We start from the raw sequence: 13,244 nt of genomic DNA, 5'->3' as shown, positions 1-13,244 counted from the left end.
TGTACTCAGATTCATCCTGTGATGTTATGGTGTCCTGAGCCTTAAATTTTTCCTCTCATAATGACTGGTAACAGCTGAAATCCCTGTAGTCTGGAGCTCGCTGTGCAGATTTAACCACACCGCCATCTGAATGAACACCAGCCGCAGGAAACAGGAGTGAAACCTTTCACTCCTCTCACTCCTCTCACTCTCTGCGGTGTCGAGTTTCAAACCAGGAAGTGAAACCAAAACACGAGCCATCAGTAGATATTTGATAGTTGGTTTACAGTCTCTATCCTTTTATATCAGGCAGTTACACAGGACGCCTGTCAGACTGGTGCCGGGGCTTTGTTTCACAAAATTATCTGGCTGACAGGAAGAGAACAAGCTGTCTGACAGTGTTTTAAACCGGAGAAGTGATCGCACAGTTTCCACTCTGACTGTGATGTTTCTGCATTTAATACACCGGTTAGCCCAGTTTCTTTAATCCACAGTCGGACCACATTTGCCTCGGAGGGATTACAGCACCAGTTTTGATCGTTTCGTCAAGCCAGCGAAAACTAGGCAAGACATAACTGGAAGTGAATTGTTTTTTCCTCTGTTTCTTAAAACGAATACAGCATCCGCACAACATCTGGAAGGTGAAATATTCAGTGTAAGACAAATGTAACCACTGTGAATATCTACAGGAGCGCAGACACAAGGCGGAAGAATACTACTTTTAAATCCACTGTAAAAAGGAACGACCCTTTAATTTGAAAAACTGAAGCGGAAGCTCTTTGTGTTGTGTGTAACTTGACTGAGGTCATGTTTATCCAGCTACCCCGCTGTGTTTGATTGCTTCTTCCTCTTTACTGACCATGGAGTTCGGGCAGTGTTCGGGCAGAGCTCCCGCCGCCTCTCACCGTCTCAGCGCGTCTCTTACAGCCGGCAGAGGCAGCAGGTAGCTGGACAGGGAGCCGGGCAGGGGGCTCCGCCAGCGGCCGCAGGCATGCGGTCTGATGTGGAGTACAGCCCGGTGGGAGAGGGGCTGGGGATGCGGGAGTTCTGGCTGTATGTGTGGCTGCGGAGGGCGGCGGTGATAGCGGCTCATGTCACCGGGCTGGGCCTGACCCTCATCATCTCCCTGCTGTCCAGACCCGGAACCAGTGAGTCTATTTATGGATACACAGTTCTGTCACTTACATTATCTATCAAAATAATACAATGTTTATTAAAAGCTAAATGTTTATTTTGAAGTCACAGTTCGAGGCTCGAGTAATTCATTACTTTGTGTTTGGGTTAATGAGTTACTAATACTTTATAATTAATGGCATAGAACCTCTTCATTTAGCTTCAACCTGTAACAAGGACTTTTCACAATAAGAGATTTTTTGCTAAGTTTCTGTGTCCCTGAATTTTTCATTTGCAAACCTGAAAATTTAGGTTTCAGTAATTACATGCAAAATTAATATATACTCCAAATAACAACCTCAGCAAATTCACTGGATCAGTGTTTGTGATATTTAGCTAACCTCTTGTAGGTTATTTTAATTGAGGTTTAATACTATTATTCTGAAGCCAGACTGTAATTGCGCCAATGTAGTTGTTATTAATGTTGGTATTAATGTAGTATTTCTGTAGATCTCTAGCGGGGTAGCAAATGTTATTATATTATTTTTATGGATGTACTATAAATTTCGGGGCTAATAAATTATCATCCGATAATTGGAAATGTATATTATTTATTATGATTACAATAATTGAATTATAGTCGATATATAATTCTATCTAGTCTATAGATAAACAGTGGTTATAATGATATCTGATTTTACCAGTTTATCAAACAATTTCTTTTAAATTCTTAGACAAAATGCTTTATTAACCCAAAGTAAATATGAAGTTTTTTGAGGAACTTTATAAGAAAAACTAAGTGAATATTTCGAGTCAGAACTGTAGTTTGTTCATGTTGTCATAGTGATGTCAGATTCAGTAAGACCTGTGGAGTAATAAATAAACATCTTCACTTTGTGTTTTTCTTACCCTCAGGAGTGCATAAACTACAGGTTATATAAACTATTTTAAACTATTTAGACTGTTGTCTGTTCTACTCATTTTACATGCTCATGTGCTACATATTGCTCCTTAAATCAATGAAATGGTCAGCAAAACCTTCAAGATCAAATCTTGTGCATACAGTCAATGTGAAGTCTGATCATGCTGTTTCCTTCAGCAGTGTTATTAGATCCTGAATACTGGATAATTCCAGGTTTAACATCTATGAATTTCTTTTGGATACTCGTGGACTGTAAGATGCTGACTGGTGTTTCTTTTTGTTCCAGGTCTGTTTTCTTGGCATCCAGTGTGTATGTCTGTTGCAGTAAGTTTACAGTCCACACACACACACACACACACACACACAGTGAAAGGCGCTGTCTTCTCTTCAGTAGTCTGACCTGATCAGGAGTTCAGTTTGCATGTACCTGGCTGAACCTGACAGTGTTCTGACGTCACTTGGTGTGTAGCTTGTATCACTCTCTCAAACACTTAAAGGGACAGTTCATTCCCAAAATCCAAAATCTATATTTTTCCCTGGACCTGTGGTGCTATATGTCCATCTTGGTTTAGACATTTTAAGATTTCTTTTTCTTTGCGCTTTGAGCCACAAGCCAAGTGCTCTTTAGTCGCGTTATATTGGAAAGGAGGCAGACATCTTTCTGGCAGATATCTACAAAACTCTTACAATCTTACAGTTTCATTTTGCAGACACTTCTATCCAAAGCAACGTACATCTCCGAGCTGATACAACACAAGCAAAGAAAACTGTGCAACTAACACACACACAATTATCTAGGTGGATAAATAGCACTGCGGGATCAGTGGAAGAACATGTACTTTTGATTTTGGGGGTGCACTGTCCCTTACAGGGTTGTGTGCTTATTTCCTTTCCTTCCACCCTACTCTGTGACAATTCTCTCCAGTTGGTTTTCTATGCTGTGTAAGTTTGGATACAACATTATTTTAACAAATATTATCACACACTGAAGGAAGATTCATGTTGTCAGCTTCAGAATTATGTCATTAAATGTGTTGTTTTTTTAGGTAATTTGTACAAGTAAACAGTAATAAAAGGAAATTTATTAGCAAATATGGCAGAAATTACATATAATATTGTTAAAAGTATGTTTTAATTTGCATACCTTAAAATAAGAATCATGTTTTTGTTATGTTAGGCTTCTGTGATGGCTGCCATGCTACACTGCCATGTTTCTACAATAGCCCTGAACGGGCAAACCAAACACTGGCTCTAGAGAGGACCTTTCACAAGTTTCGTGGACACTTTAGGTTCTGTTACATGATTGTAAGGGGAGAGTGAGGTGAGCAGTATTCAGTGGATTGTAATTGACAACCTCACCACTACATGCCACTAAATCTTACACACTGGTCCTTTAAGCAGATACTGTGTGTTTAATTATTATAAGTTTGAATATTTTTCTTTTTCTTGATCTTGAAAGAATTATGACAATTAATTACTAATAAATAGAGTGGAAAATACTTATAGGAGCAGTATGTAGCCATTGTAAGTGGAAATGAGTACAGCAGTCCAAACAGTGACTTGGAACCATAGACTGTCAATAGGTAAAGGGGCAGTTCACCCCCAAAATCAAAATCAAATATACCTATTTTTCCTCTGGTCTGTCGTGCTATATATCCATCTAGATCAGTGTATCTCAACCCTGGTCTTCAGGGACCACTGTCCTGCATGTTTTAGATGTTTCTCTGCTCCAACACACCTGATTCAAATGATCAGGCTGCTGTCAGGCTTCTGCAGAGGCTTGATGACGAGCTGATTATTTGAATGAGGTGTGTTGGAGGAGGGACACACCTAAAACATGTGGAGCAGTGGTACCTGAGGTCCAGGATTGAGAAACACTGATCTAGATAGTTTTGATGTGAGTTGCAGAGTTTTAGAGATATCAGCTGTAGAGATGCTTGCCTTATCTCAAATATAATGGGACTAAATGGCGCTCGGCTTGTGGTGCTCAAAGAAAAAATACAAATTCAAAACCAGTGTCTCTTTTCAAAAATGAGGACCCGGTTACCCAAGATAATCCACGGACCTTACTGTGAATAGTTTGCTGTAGAAACTACTTTCTTTCTACAGTAGAATCTTTTGGAACTACTTTGTTTCTAATAAGAAAGTAGTAGCACACCCCAAGTTTTGAAAAGCAGCAGTATACCACCACATATGCTAAGCCAGTGGTTCTCAACCTTTTTGAATCAGGATCTACCAGAAACACGAGGTTGGCGAAAACAGTCATTTTACCTCATAGAACATGAGTTGCTGGTCTATCTCTGCCTCCATCTGTTAGTTTGTTTGTGTCATTGTGTGACTCTGGTGTATTCAAATTAAACCCCGTAAAATGCCAAAATCATATTATTGCCATTAGAAAAGAGGGAGCATTACAACACTACCTGACCCGAGTTTACAGTGTGGTTACTTCATTAATGATTAACATATTACAACAGGCAGCTCTTTCAGTAAGGATGTGTGTAAAGCTAATAAGATAATAGTTAGAAAGCAATTGTGATGTCTGCTTTGGCATGAATCAAATGTAAACTCATAAAAGAATACAGCCTATGATGAACTTACATTTCTTCAGTTGAATATTAACGTTACTGTAAGCTCTCTGCATACCTTTACCTTCACACCCTCAGCTCTTTGTGTCTCGTCTTCTTTCCATTGTGAATAATAGAGGAGGGAGGGCTCACACTAAGGTCTGCGTTGCATCACTGCGTCACATATCGTGTTACAAACTGACCTAGAATCTGTCACAGAGAACAGCTCTGTGCACTGACAGGGCTCACAGGTCGATGCCGGGGTTTGTTATGGCTCATGGCAGTACAGCGTTATGAATCAGCCATGATGCATCATCACTGTAACTCAGACATGATAATAACATGCTGCACAAACATCGACCCGTCCCTTTGAGCTGTACATCTTTGATTGATGTGCTGGTTTTCTTCTACGCAAATGAATTCAAAGCACATACAATACAAGCCTATTTATAACTCATTGCTCACTTTGTTAACAACCACACACACACAAACAGGTTTTTCTATCTTGTAGGGATTTTACTGACACACAAATATGCAGAGACTTGTGTTACTACAGTCTTGGGAACCCATCCTTGATATAAGGCATCCTCTAGTCCCTCTACTCCTAACCCTACCCATCACACCCAAGTGCCAAACCCTAACCCTGACCCACGCCTAATTCTGACTCTAAAATCAAGTATTAACCAACAAATAGCCATTAAGAGGTGTGGGGTCCAGCATTATGGCCCCACAAAGCTGGTGGGACCCCTCAGGTATAGTGGGCTCCCGGGTTTGGACCCCATAATTGACCTACAGTACTTACTTTAGTTGTCCTCTACAAATAGGAATTCTTACCAGCATTTTAGTTGCACTCACTTTCGTTGCTTGTATAAAGGGGTTTAGATCATCTGGATAAACTGTTGGGTTCTTTGCGACCTGTCTGCACTGTCAGACTTAGTTGCAGCAATGTCACCGCTTGTTAATTACTTTGGTTAGTGCAGTGAAACTAGAAAACAAGACCCAAGTTGTAATAAAGTAGAATTATATTATAATATTCCCCTGGGAATATTGGACCTTGGGAACATAGGAACCTTGAAACTTAGGATTTTGGGAACTTAGTAACCAGTGAACATAAGATCCTTGGGAACATAGGACCTTGAGAACTCAGGGCCCTGGTATTTAAGACCTTGGGAACAGAGGACCCTGGGAATATAAGACCTTAGGAATCTAGGACCCTGGGAAGACAGGAAATTTGGATCCTGGGAACCTAACATAGGACTTTGGACTTTTACAACTGGGGATGTAGGTCTTAAGAAAATGAAGGCCCTGAGAACATAGGCCCTTGGCAATTTAGGACACTGGAAACATAGGATCCTGGGAACAGATAGCTGAAGGGATGCTTTTATTCCTTTTTTAAGTGGCCATGATATAATAGCTGTAGTGCACAGGTGTCCTGATATAAGAAACTAATGGAACCATTCTTCATCTACACCTCATCTTTTATTTTCTTACACTGGAACAACTTGTTTTGTGGTTCTTTACACACACAGTCTCTACCTGCTTTGCTAAAAAGAATGAAAACAACTTCATTTCCTCTGCTTCCCTCTGCAGTACTGCCTGTGTATGACTGAGGGCATCCTCCTCTTCTCGGTTGAAGGATCTCCCTTCTGCTTCAAATCTCGGAAGGGTAAAGTCCGTCTGCACTGGTTCTGTCAGGCTCTGGTCCTGGTAGGTGCAGTCACTGGGCTGGGCTTCATGGTGGCCAGTAAGAATGTCTCAGAGCTCCCCCACCTGGTCACCTGGCACAGCTGGCTGGGCATCTGCACCTTGGTGGCCACCATGCTCCAAGTATCCTGCGGTATCTGCGTGAACTTCCATAAGCTGCTGCGTCTCTCCTCCGCTGTGCCGAGGCTGAAGCTGTACCATGCCACCTGGGGCCTGGTGGTTTACCTGCTGGCCACGGTGACTGTGGTGTCGGCCATGTTCTCAGACTGGTTCCAGGCCACGGTGAAAGGGGTGGCCTGGTGGGCCTTCCTCCTGCTGCCCCTCTTCCCCGCCCTGGTGGTGATGAACCAGATCACTAATGCCTACCTGCCCCGCAAGAAGATCACCAGCTAGGACACATATAGCATGAGGAACATTTGCTTTATTCACTCAGTGGCTGTTTTGGATTTATACTGTGCTCTGAGGCCCAGAGAATCAGATGGAAGCAAAGTCCTCCAGTAAAAACAGGAGAAGAACATTAAAGTATGGGTGCAGTCTTAGTTTTGTTGCTTGCCAAGGTCTTTGTCAGTTAATCCTAATTTGGCAAAGGGGCAGAGTCAGGGTGAAGCTGAGGTCAGACATGCAAATCTCCAAGACTGCATTCTGTTCATTTGTGCTCACTGATGATCAGTATGTACTGACTGTTCGCCTGCACAAGGTTGTACCTGCAAAAGATTTATTTGTGCACTTTTCACACTGCACTCTGGTTTCACAAAGATAGACTTTGACTATGGCTCAGATATAACAGATAGTCAGGCTTCAGTTTAGCTTTGAGACCTTTTTAAAAATAAAAAATCAGCAGAAAATATGTGTCTTTTTGAGGAACTCTACAGTTACGACAAGGATACATGACAGTAAACTGTTAATCCAGATGAGCATCAAAGATGTTCAGAAAACATAGAAATATATGGTACAAGACAATACACAACAGTGTTAGCAAATTACAAATTATGAGCCCTGTTTTCCTCATTTTTGTTGTTGGATGCTACTGATCAGTTGGTGACACTGTTACCATAGTAACATGGGTCTTAAGCTTCAGTCAGCCTGGGGGTAAGGTGTCTAATTTTTTTGGCTTACAGTTAGTCAGTTTTTATTTTTGTGAAATGGTCTAACTTGCAATAGACTAATCTGTGAGCAAAATTAAGACTAGTCTAACACTACGGACTAGTCTAAATATCTTTGTGAAACTGGTCCCAGCATATGGGAGATGTTAGCCCCAGTCTAATCTTTCACAAAGGATTTTCATACTGCACATTATTAACCCTGGAATAATTTAGCCCCTTTTCACACACACATTGTTAATCCAGGGATAACCTAAACCCAGAGCTATACAATTCACACTGCACTTCTACTCACCTAGGGTTAAATGTGCATTAGAACAGCAACAAAGATTGTGTCAGTGTGAAAGATGCTTGGCCTGGGGCTAAGAAGGTTCTACAAATGCTTTTAGCCCTGGGCTAGGTGTAGTGTGACCTCTACACTGGCACAATCCTGGCATATTCCAAAGTGGGCTAACCTGGACTCTAGCCTAGGGCTTGCTGGTCTTAGCCCAGGCCTAAGAATATGCAGTGTGACAAATTATTTCTCCATTTAAATAAATGTGTGAAGTCACTGTTGCAGAATGAACTTGAGCTAGAGCAGTTTGTTGTATCTTGTGCAAAAACTAGTGTTGGAAATTTTCACAATTATTCCATTTGATAAGTTAGAGGAGTGAAAGATCTTCGATGTCTTCAAGCTCCAACTCCTGCTGAAATAAGAAACGCAAAAAAATATTCAAATAATGTAATGACACTATGCACAATATGTGGACTACCATGCCAAATGTAGATGGAACACAGGACACAGTGGGGTATGGACATCCTCACAAACTACTGGAGGCAGCCTCATAGCTGGAGCGTGTGGACACCTCTGAACTTCTTTCATCTGATGCCTCTGCGAAGGAATATTTGCACTACATACTGCTTGCAGTCAAAGCAAAAGTGAAAGACAGTGTATGTACACTGTGATATGAAGCACCTGCTGCTGTTTGTGTGAGGACTTCAGCCATGACGGTGCTGTGGATGATTAAATACCAGCCTGTAAATTCTATTTATTTATCCATTTCTGATGTTTTTGTGTTGTGGCTGTCCAGCTGCTTGTAGGTGCTACATGAAGCAAGTCAGCATATATGTTCCATCAATGTATATTTTTTTATAGTAACACTGATTCAAATGATGCTGCAATGTGAACGAGGTCACTCACACTAACAGACCAATAGAGAATCTCCAAGCTCTTTTAGACACATCCAGGACCTTTGGAACTGAAGATCCTGGGAACATAGGACCTTCAGAACCCAGGACCCTGGGAATATTGGGTATTGGAATAAGACCCTGGAACTTAGTAACTAACTTAGGTCCCCTGTGAACATAGGACTTTGGGAAATTAGGGCCTTAGGAACCTAGGACCTTGGGAACTTAGGACCCTGTCAACATAGGTACTTGGAAAAATAGGACCTTAGGAACTGGATCCTGGGGAATATCGGAACTTGGGAATTTTAAGAGCCTGGAAATATAGGACTTAGGAAACTTAGGGCCCTGGGAAATTCGAACGCTGAGAACCTAGGACATTGAAAAAATAGGAACTTTGGATCCTGGGAGTATAGGACCCCAGAAATATAGGTACTTTGTAACTGAGAGTAACTGAGACCTTTGGATGTTAGTGCCGTGGGAAACTAAGCATCCTGGGAATATAGGACCTTGGAAACTTGGGACCATGGAAACATGGTACCCTTGAAACATAGATACGCTCCCCACCTAACAGACAGACAGTTAGCTGATGAAGAAAGTTTTGATAAGGGCTGATAAAAACTCACTCACTTTTATCAGAACAAAAATCAAAAAGGTTAATGACACTGGCGTGTTGCTGTTTGGAAAAGTTTCCTCACTAAGACCTCATTCAATTAAAAAAATGTTAACATTGATAACCAAACAATTACACATGAAAAGCTACATGTAGCACCTCTGGTTCATGAGCTATTATTTTATGTGATCCTTTTCTGTCTTTTTAAGTGTTTGTTTGCTAGCTGTGCTCTTTGTGTTTTGTTTGCTTTTATTATCAATAGGAAAAATGAACGTGCACTCAGTTTTGTGTTGCTTTGTTGTACAGATCCAAAGGCAAAACCTTTCTTCAAGCAAAGATCATCAGTCAGTCCCTCCAGGAACCAAGCTAACACAAACTGAACTGATCTCATTGTACTTGCAAGGGCTTGAACTTCTGTCCAGCTCAATATCTGCAAACTAGTCAGATCTGAAGACTTCAAAATTTTACCAATCACTGCATTTCTACCCAGTTCAGTACTACTGTTAGCAGCCAAGGTCAAATGAATCAAAACTTGGTCTCAAACCAGCTTACTTATGTGTGCGCATCAGAAGGCTTTGGTTCTTTTGAAGTCACGGCTGTAATCCCCAGTTTATATCACCAATTCATATCTTACAAAATGACTCAAACATTTCTACAACCATTTGAAACCATCAAACTGATAATGAGCTTGTTGTGGAGGCTACAACGCCTGAGAACAAGCTCTACCTGACAGACTAAATTCAGAGCAAATAAAAGTCCCAAGCAGCTGCAGGTTCTTTTATTTCAGGTCGCAATAATCAGGACAACACTCAGTGAGACGGACGAATGTGGACTATTTTTACACAGACCTGATGCACAAAGACCTATTGGATGTACCGATCCTCCAGTACCTCGCCTCAATCTCTTTGTCTTCTTCTCTAGTGTATGTTTGGTTTTTTAAATAACAGTTAGTCCATTGCGAATCATTGCATGGCCTTCAGACTGCAGCAGTATCTACTGTGTCTGTAATAGTGAGAGATCATTCAACATATCTTGGTTCTCCAGAAGCCCTCGTCACATGCAGAAAGCACTTAACGCTGGGAAATTGTAAGAAAATCAGTCAGTAATACATCCTCCAGACTGGGTTCAACATTTTAGCTGTCCATCATTAAAATCAGGGTTTCTATTGTGCGCTTGACAATTCCTTGACTGTTTTTCCATGGGTCATGACTAGAACGCAACCCTAGATTTGCAAAACTCAAGTGAGATCATTTGTTTCTTCATTGTGTGAGTTGTACATCTAATTATGACAACACTGCAGTCAAATCTGCTTTTAGGGACAGAAAACACCTGGTTTGGATTTTGGTTAAAATGATCACTCTCATGAGATCTTTCACAGGTCTGGGGTTCCCATCTAGACATGACCTTTTTCTTGATGATTTTGTTAGTAGTTTGTGATCTGGTTTCACTGCAGCTCAGATAAAAAGCATGTAATACAATAAATCTTTAAAGATGTAAAATCACAAATTTGATTTCCTTAAAGTTTTCCTTAATCAAACAGTAGAATTTCTGACTATGATTTTTTTTTATGAATTTATTTTCCACCTCATTAAATGGAAGGAATATTCTGCTTTTCCTCACAATGTGCTCACAACTGTATTATTTGTTCAACTTGTTACTCAGGACTTTGCTGTTTGAGCCCCTCAGAGTGTTAATAAGGTGATCAGAATGTAGATTGTCAGCAGGATGCTGTTGTACAGTTTGTTTCAAACCTGCTCTTTATGAAAAGTGACCTGAGATAATTATGATTTTGCGCCATATAAATACATTGAACTGACTTGTGAACCTTCTGTAATAAACAAACAAAACATTTGAGTTTTAATGATTTGTTTTTCTTCCTAATGAGACAAATCACATTTATTTTTAATAGAGATGAATTTCTGGACTCATATTAGACATGTATGTTAGATGTTATATAGTATATGTTTTAGCCATATTTGCAGTAGATGGTACGGCTCTTTTGGTACTTACTTGCTATCCAAGCAGTTGGGAAAACAACACACACTGCAGTTTTACTTGGTTCTTGAGAAGCTGCAGCTTTTAGTCACTGACAAACTGTACATTTACTGTCAGACTGACAGCTTCTCTGCTTTGCTTTTCCTCGGCTCCACTGCATTACCGTCACTCCCTACACACACAGACACACACACACTGCTCTTAGAACAGACTGTGAAGGGGTGATGTTCTGGATACGTCTGCACTTGTCAATAAACCATGGTGTAGTTTTGCAGGCTGCCATTTTTGAGTGTTCACTCTGTCCTTAAGTATCAGTTCAGCTTAAGTAGGAGTTGTAGATGAGGTGGAAGAGCCTGTTCTGATGGTGTCCTGCTCTAACAAATGAGGACAATGTGTCACCTCAGGAGGTATGTGTCACTCTACAGAAAACTACATGTTAGAGGAGAAATCAATTTCTTGACTCATTATTTTTTTTATAGTGTTTTTACACCTACATGTAGGAGAAAATAACCCAGAATGGAATGAAGCAACAACATTTTACCTTTATGATCTATCTTGTCAACAAATCCCATAAAAGGATATAAAGTTATTTATTTATCATTTAACAGTGTAAAATGAGATTTGGTTTTAGTTCCCTCTTTGACTGATTGATCGATAAATAAAAAATAATAAAAATATAGAACAAAGGCCACAAAACAATAATGAATGTGTCCTAATGAAAAGTGGTGTGTCACAGCCTGATATACCAAATTCTCCTGAGCCACAGAACTCCACTTTTGTCCAAAAACTATTAAAAACAGGCTTATTATTAAAGGGAAAGTTCACCCAAAACTGAAAATTCAGTCATTATCTACTCACCCTCATGACGAGGGTCACAACGGTCAGTGCCAGTCCCTATGAAATACACTATTTTCTTCCTGCTTTGAGAATAATTTGCAGTGAACTACAGTGACCAGCTGTTAAAAAAAACCTACATTTGTGACCATTTTTTAAAGATCTACATCTTCAGCAGGAATCAGTGTGATACGGACTGAGAGCCACAGACAGGGTGGAGAAACACCAACACACTGGCTATATTTATGTGCACAAAATGTTAATTTTTTTTTGCCCTGAATCTGAAAAAAGACAATATTCCCACTAAAGCTGTTTACATTGCAAATGAAAATGAATATTCCACAAATATTCCTGTTTACATGCAGCTGTGCATGAGTGGAACAGCTGGAGATACTCTGTTCTTTGTGCAAAACGGTGTTTTTTTTTTTCAAACTTCCCCACCGGTGGTGGACATGTTTGACCATGTGAACACAGCCTCATTCATTCAACCAACTTTTGAAAAGGTGGGCGTTGTATTTGTGCATATCCAAAAACCTGCTGTTCTTCAGGTCTTTCGTAATGTTTAAAAGTAGGCGTGTTTCTCCTTCATGCCTGAAATGTGAGCTTTTCTTTCATGCATGCATCTCGACCCCTGCCTTGCAAACTGCTGGCTGTCTGGTTTGTTTACAGCACAGAGCTGACTGTAAACATGTGGTGTAAACTGCAGTGAAAACCCAACTGAGACACATGTACTGAATGTGCTGCACACATGTCCACAGACTGCTCCTAAAACCTGAATAATATTGGCAAAGTCTTAATCAGAAAATGCAACATTCAAAATAAGGCCAAATTAGGGATATCCAAACTGAACATGCTGTTTACATGAGCTTGTCAAATTCTGAATATTGTCATACTGGAATAATAGTGGAAAATTCATAAAGAAGGAAAGTCTAAAATAAAGGTAAACCTTGTCCTTCATTCAACACACTTTGAATAAATGGAGTTTGCTCAGTTGCGCTTAAAAGCTCGACAAAAGCTAGTCAAAGTTTAACCATGAAATTTTCCCTCATTAAAGAATTTTCACACTTCTGGAGGAGGTTTAGGACCATGTGAAAAATCTATTTGGTTTCACAGATTAAAGTCAGAATTATAAGACTAAAGTCAGAATTCTGAGATTAAAGTTAGAATTATAAGATGAAAATCAGAATTATGAGATTAAAATCAGCATTTGGAGATTAAAGTCAGAATTTTGGATCCTCTTCCATACAGACTCTTCT

At 40.1% G+C, this 13,244-nt stretch overlaps 1 protein-coding gene across 1 annotated transcript; it reads left to right on the top strand.

Moving 5' to 3' along the window:
- The first annotated feature begins 243 nt into the window (after window positions 1–243).
- cyb561d1 (cytochrome b561 family, member D1) lies at window positions 244–6,847 on the top strand. The gene is made up of 3 exons (XM_084726230.1): window positions 244–1,127; window positions 2,301–2,338; window positions 6,169–6,847. The coding sequence occupies exons 1-3, from the start codon at window positions 971–973 to the stop codon at window positions 6,673–6,675; spliced, it is 702 nt and encodes a 233-aa protein (XP_084582356.1). The 5' UTR covers window positions 244–970; the 3' UTR covers window positions 6,676–6,847.
- The last annotated feature ends 6,397 nt before the right edge of the window (window positions 6,848–13,244 follow it).

Source organism: Lutjanus erythropterus, chromosome 2 (assembly GCF_056507025.1).
Source record: "Lutjanus erythropterus isolate fLutEry1 chromosome 2, fLutEry1.hap2, whole genome shotgun sequence".
NCBI classification, from domain to species: domain Eukaryota; kingdom Metazoa; phylum Chordata; class Actinopteri; order Lutjaniformes; family Lutjanidae; genus Lutjanus; species Lutjanus erythropterus.
The sequence above is the reverse complement of the archived record's forward strand: the minus strand, read 5'-3'. Positions and strand labels throughout refer to the sequence as shown.

Coding starts and splice junctions, on each gene's coding strand:
- cyb561d1 (XM_084726230.1), top strand. CDS start 971: ATGCGGTCTGATGTGGAGTACAGCCCGGTGGGAGAGGGGCTGGGGATG. Junction 1,128..2,300: donor GCTGTCCAGACCCGGAACCA/GTGAGTCTATTT, acceptor TTTTTGTTCCAG/GTCTGTTTTCTTGGCATCCA. Junction 2,339..6,168: donor CAGTGTGTATGTCTGTTGCA/GTAAGTTTACAG, acceptor TTCCCTCTGCAG/TACTGCCTGTGTATGACTGA.